The 6,000-nt window shown below is 55.0% G+C and overlaps 1 protein-coding gene across 1 annotated transcript in view; it reads left to right on the top strand.

The window, feature by feature from the left end:
- Positions 1–3,242: 3,242 nt before the first annotated feature.
- Sdk1 (sidekick cell adhesion molecule 1) overlaps positions 3,243–6,000 on the top strand; it is a 975,668-nt gene continuing 972,910 nt past the window's right edge. Inside the window, exon 1 of the mRNA XM_057765703.1 lies at positions 3,243–3,596. Coding sequence (XP_057621686.1) covers positions 3,353–3,596 — 244 coding nt within the window. The 5' untranslated portion in view covers positions 3,243–3,352. The remainder of the gene's footprint in view (positions 3,597–6,000) is intronic.

Genomic DNA, 6,000 nt, shown 5'->3' with positions numbered 1-6,000 from the left:
GAATCTATACAAATAAAATGTTCACTTCTTGAGGGTTTGTTGACTGGGTCAAATTAAAATGAAAAGTTAATTGGTGTTTGGGGAGCAATGTCACAGGCCCATCTGACTGGTTCTTCTCCCCAGCACTATAGTAAACAAGTCCTCTTGTACTACTAGTGTGCCTGTTTTAAAAGGTCTTATTTTATTTTATTGTTTGAGTTTGTGTATGGTTTGGATGATGAACTGGAACCAGGCAGGCAGCCAGAAAACCCCAGCCCTTCTCCTGTCTCTCATTACTACAACAGTGGGGTTATAGGCTCTCATGGCCAAGCCTGGCTTTTCATGAAACTTCGGGGTTGGAGATTCATGTCCTTGTGCCCCCACTGAGCCACCTCCCTGGCCTCTATTTTGAACTTCTGAGATAGGGGTTCATCACATAGCCCATGCTCACCTTGGACTGGTGATCCTTTTACCCACCCTCCGAAGTGTTGGGGCTACAGGCATGCAGTACCATGCCTGCTTTTCTTAGTATTATTATTATTATTTTGTTTTTGAGAAAGACTAGCTATCATCCAAGTCTTCCAGATAGTGACTAATGGGTCCTGTAAAAGACACAAAGCTGGCAGGGGAAAGACTTGGAGGAGGACTCTGGAGACCCAGATTCTTGCTCTGGCTTCAGCACGGTTGGTTTGCATATATTAAGCCCTTCTGGCTTCATTTCTTCCGAAGCAAGATGGAGACTGTAATAGAGTCTTACTTTCCCAGGATGGTACTGAAATAAAACATTTCCCTGAGGGGTCCCCAGACCTTCTCCGTAGCAGCGACATCTTCTATCTTGATCTCCCACAAACCGACCATACCCTGATTGGGGTTTTGTCATTTGCAAGCAAGTTTTCATGAAGGCTCCTGCTAACTGCAAGCTAAATCACAGCAAAAAATAGACTGTGGACATTTCTGGAGTATGCAAAAGTCAAGAAGCTGCTGGAATCCCATTGGTGCCCATGCTAAAAGAGTGCAAGGATATATGTTATGGGCATTAGGAAAAGCTGAGCTGCAGGGCAGCCTTGTGGCTGGCAGAGCTAGGCTGTTTCCTGACAAGCGTTACCACATGGGGCCAGAGAGAGGGAGATGAACATTTGTTGATTGTGGATTAGGTCATTTTCTTGCAACAGATTCCTGAGAAGGGAATTATTCCCAACATTTTTCCAGAAACTCAAACAGCAGTTTGCCCAAATTTCACAACTTGGAAGAACAGAGCTAACCAACCAGGCCAAATCTGCTCCAGGGGACATATTCAACCCATTTCTGCCCCCATCTCGGAGCAAAGCAGAGGTGCTTAAAGGTGGAGAGGGCAAGATTTGTACCCGCGACCTTGGACAGGTCATGCCACCTTTGTAAGCATCAGGGAAAATCGTTCGCTGGGCGAGATGGTGCTGCTGGCCCGCCCTGAGTTCCCCAAGCACAGCAGACATTGCTCGTTTATCCGTGCGCCTGAATTTTACATAGTCCTGTAAGTTTATAAAATTCTATATAGTTGGCAACAGAAATTACAAACACTGCCTCGGCCTCCCTCCACTCTCAGTCAGAATCCACATGTTCTCAGGGTGCCTGGGGTTGAGGGACACTTCTCTGCTCTGGCAACCATTGCTCACTAAGGAGCTCTGACCTCCAGAGAAACGGGGCACGTTCACATTCTGGCTGTGTTTTCTTTCTTTCTTTCTTTCTTTCTTTCTTTCTTTCTTTCTTTCTTTCTTTCTTTCTTTCTTTCTTTCTTTCTTTTTGTAGCTTACGTTGGAAAGGGCGAAAGGCAAAGATCGTGTTCTCAGATACAGTACCTAACTCACTGTCTCCATCTGCCACCATCCCTAGACCTCAGTTCCCCTACCTTTCCTTAACTGTTAACTTAATAGATTAGGGCCCCTGTCTAGAGTAAACTCGATACAAGGGCTCTGCAAACCGGAACTGGCTCTTACTATTCTCAACCCCTTGCCTGGGGCTCTTTGTTGGCAGGGACGGTCAACACAACAACAGTACTTTGTAAGCTGACACAGAGCACTTTCTAGAGAGCCAGATCCTTGCTGGGCACACTCCCTGTCTCCTTGGCCTTCTAGTCATGCATGACCTCACTCAGACACCACCACACGTTCCCGCCAACTCCCAATAACGTAGGACTGGACTGTCACCTCCCAGCTCCCTTCCCAAAAAATTCAAGCCTCTCGGCTCCAGCGTGCTGAGTTCACCCCATAAACTCAGCTAATGGTTACCACATGCTGCTGAGGGTCCGCGCCCAACCCCACCCCTCCACCCCAGCAGGCTCCTCAGACCCTGGGATGTCCGATCCTTCCCCCAGCAGGCCTTTCCTCCAGATCCTCCCGTGGCACAAGGGGAAGCGCCCTGTGCTGTAGTCCTGTTGGCCACGCATGACCTTGGACGTCTCTCCAAAGCCGTGCCCACTCCTCGGAACAGGCCGAATGTTTGCTTCCTACAGTGCCTCCGGTTGCTGGGAATTGCAAACTCGCTCGCGCGCCTTTCTCCTTTGCAATGACAGCAACTTGGCTCACCACCCCAGCACCGGAGTCCCTGGCTGGAAGCAGGCTCCCCGGACTCACGGAGGGGCGTGCCCACCGGCCCTCCGTTCGGGGATCCCTCTGGAACGCCTTGGCCCGCGATGCCAGGGGCCGCCACACCTGTCATCCCACCGGCGGGACTCGAGGCTCAGCCCCGGGGGGGCCCCGATGAGGGAATAGGCACCGCCGGGCCTGAGCACATCCCGCAGACAGGCCCGCCGGGGAAAGCGCGAGCCGAGACGGCGCGCCGGCTGCAATCCCCGCTGCGGGTCCCTAGGGGGCGCAGCGGGCGCGGGAAGTCGCTCTGGGCCCCGGCACGAAATTGCAAGCGGGCGGGCGCGGCGAGTTTGAAAACAAGCGAGCACCGTGGGGGCGGGTCCCGGGCGCGAGAGCCGCGGGGCTCGGCCAATCAGAGGCGGGCGGCGGGCGCGGGCGGCGCGTGCGGCCGGGCTGTGAATGGGGCGCGGCGGTCGCGGCGGCGGCCGAGGCGAGAGCCGGCGCGCGGGCGGGCGCACTTTCTCCACAGCGCCGGGCGGGGGCGGCGGCGGCAGCGGCTGAGGCGGCGGCAGAGGCGTTCTGCTCAGCTCCCCTCAGAGAGCGCTGCGGGCCCGGCGCTGCGCGGCTGCGAGGAGCCAGGGCGACGTGCCGGGCATTTCCCCGCTCGCTGACAACTTCTCCTCGGCCCCGTCTCGCTGTTCACCGGAGCCCGGACGCCGCCCCTCCGCTCCCGCCGCTGCCTCAGCGGGTCTGCGCGCTCCCGCCCGCCCTGCCCGTCCCGCGGTGCCCGGGGGTGGCGGCTCCGCGGCATGGCCCGCGCCCGGCCCTTGGTGGCGGGCGGCGGTGGCGCGGCGCCCCCTGAGCGTGCGGGGCCCGGGCGGCCGCGGAGGAGCGGGACCGGCCACCACTGCGACCCCGAGCGCCCCGGACTGCGAGCGGCGCCCCAGATCCCCGAGCCGGGCGCGGGCCGGCGGGCTGCAAAGTTGAGGCTGGGCCGCGGGCTGTGGGCGCTGCTGTTGCTCCAGCTGCACTTGCTGCGGGCGCTGGCGCAAGGTAGGTGCGGGCCTGGCCGGGGTGATACCCCCGAGGTGGACTTTGTGGGCGCTACCCGGGGTGGGTTTGGGGGTGCCCAATTCCGGGGTGGACTCTTGGAGCGCGCGCTGCCCGGGGTGACACTCCAGGGGTGAACTTTGTGGGCGCCACCTGGTCTATATTAGGGATGGATATCTCCGAGGTGACTTTGCAAGTGGACACCTATGGGCTGGGCTTCAGGGCTGTACGATCTTGGGGTGACACCCTGGGGTGTACTTTGTGGGTACCACCTGGGATAGGCTGTGTTGTGGGTTGACACCTCTGGGCTGAGTTTCAGGGCTGCCGAATCTTAGGGTCACACCTTTGGGGTGTACTAAAATATAAGTGGTCATCCCCGAGGTGACTTTGCAGGTAGACACCTCTGGGCTGAGGTTTAGGAGTGCACAATCTTGGGTGACACCCCTGGGGTGGACTTTGTGGGCCCCTCCTGGTCTATATTATGAGCGGATATCTCCGAGGTGACTTTGCAAGTGCACATGTATGGGCTGGGCTTCAGGGGTGAATAATCTTGGGGTGACATCCTGTGGTATACTTTGTGAGCGCCATCTGGGATGGGCTATGTTATGAGTGGATACCTTTGAGCTGAGTTTCGGGGCTGCATGACCTTAGGGTGACACCTTTGGGATGAACTATGTTATGGGTGGTCATACTTGAGGTGACTTTGCAGGTGGATACCTCAGGATTGAGCTTTAGGGTCGCCCAGTCTTGGGGTGACACCCCTGGGGTGAAGTATGGATGCATTCCTCTCGGCTGGGCTGCGGGGATACACGCCTCTGGGATGGACTCCTGGAGTGGGCGCCCCCTGGCATGGGCTGTATTAGGAATGGACATCCCCTGGGTGGACCTTAGAAATGGCTGCATCGGGGCTAGGCCGTGGGGGTGTGAAACACTGGAGCGCACGCCACTGGGTTGGGCTGTTTGAATGGTCACTCCCTAGATTATATGAGTACACATCCCTGGTGGACTTTAGGGTTGACACTCGGGGGGCTGGATCCTGTGGGGTGCGTTCAGCCTGGAGTACGCTATGGCTAGGTATCTTCGGGGGTGTACTTTGGTGATGGACACTACTGGCGTAGATAACCCTGACACGGACCCTGGGAGTGTTGGCATTTTAGATGGACTCTAGATGGGCGCTGCTTGGAGTGGACAGCTTTGGGGAGGACTCTGGGGGTGCGCGCCGCTTGGGGTGGATCTTCCAGGGTAGACTTTGTGGGTGAGGCCTGGAGTGACCTCGGGGTTGTGGGTGCCCCTCGGCGCAGCGCTGGAACGTTGCGAGCCTTTAGGGTCTCCCACCCTCTAAATCAGGACTGTGGGTCACTAGGTCTGGAGGCAGCAAAAGGGTTAATGCGGTGTGCTTCTAATCCGCGCAGCAATCGGCGCGCGCTGACACTGAGTCGCTGGAGAATGCGTCCTGTGTTGTGTGTTGCATTTTTTTTTTCTCTTTCTTCTTCTAGTTTTTTTTAAATTGGAACCCCGGAAGAATCTTTAAAGTTGAGCCCCAGCCACCAGGGCTTCAAAGAACGCCCAGCGCGTCCTATTGCACTGATTAAACACGAGCTGATTCGTATCTGAGTCTGCACCGCCGAATCTTGTTAACGACGAGTGACAACCGCGGTGGACTTCAAATATCAAGTGCCAGTCACCACCAGCCGTCCTCCTCCCCCACTCTCTAGGGCCGCCCCCTCCCAATCCTGATGCCTCACCCCAAGTGGGTGCCTTGTACTCCGTGGAGCAAAACTTTGAGAGCCCACAGCCCTGCCTCAGAGCTTTGTTTTTCTCCCTCGGTAGGCTTCAGCTTGGAGCACAGAGGTGTTCTCTAAAATAAGGAAAGGGGATCTGCGGATTCCAGGTGACCTTTTGCAAACGGAGATGGAATCTCTCCGGAAAGAGCTTTCCCTCCTAAATCTGGATTTCCCCTGCTTAAACCTGAAGCATACGTGTGCCAGTCAGCTTCCTCTTGCCCTGGGAGGTCGCTGGTCTAAAAACAGAAAAAGCAGACATAATCGTGTTAACATGACTTTTGATGGAGTCTTTAAAACTGATTGGTGAACCTGGTTTTGCTCTTGGTAGTTTAGAAAAATTAACTTTCTAGTTCATTGCTTTTATCCTTACCAAAATAAGGCGCTGAGTATTTGGAGATCGAAGGGAATAGGAACTTTATACTTACATTATGAATAGCTCAGTTCTGTGTTCAGTGTGCCAATGAGTTATGTGTGGTAAAAAGCCCAATAATTTCAACGTAATACTTAAAAGTCTGTCTTTAAAATTACAATGAGATAGCTTAACAAGAACCTTATAACTTAATATTTTATTTGAGCTTATCTAATGTTATCTGGGTGGCAGCTCTCTTTCCCTTAGGTTTTAA

The sequence above is a fragment of the Chionomys nivalis genome, chromosome 3 (genome assembly GCF_950005125.1).
Source record: "Chionomys nivalis chromosome 3, mChiNiv1.1, whole genome shotgun sequence".
Lineage (NCBI taxonomy): Eukaryota > Metazoa > Chordata > Mammalia > Rodentia > Cricetidae > Chionomys > Chionomys nivalis.
The sequence above is the reverse complement of the archived record's forward strand: the minus strand, read 5'-3'. Positions and strand labels throughout refer to the sequence as shown.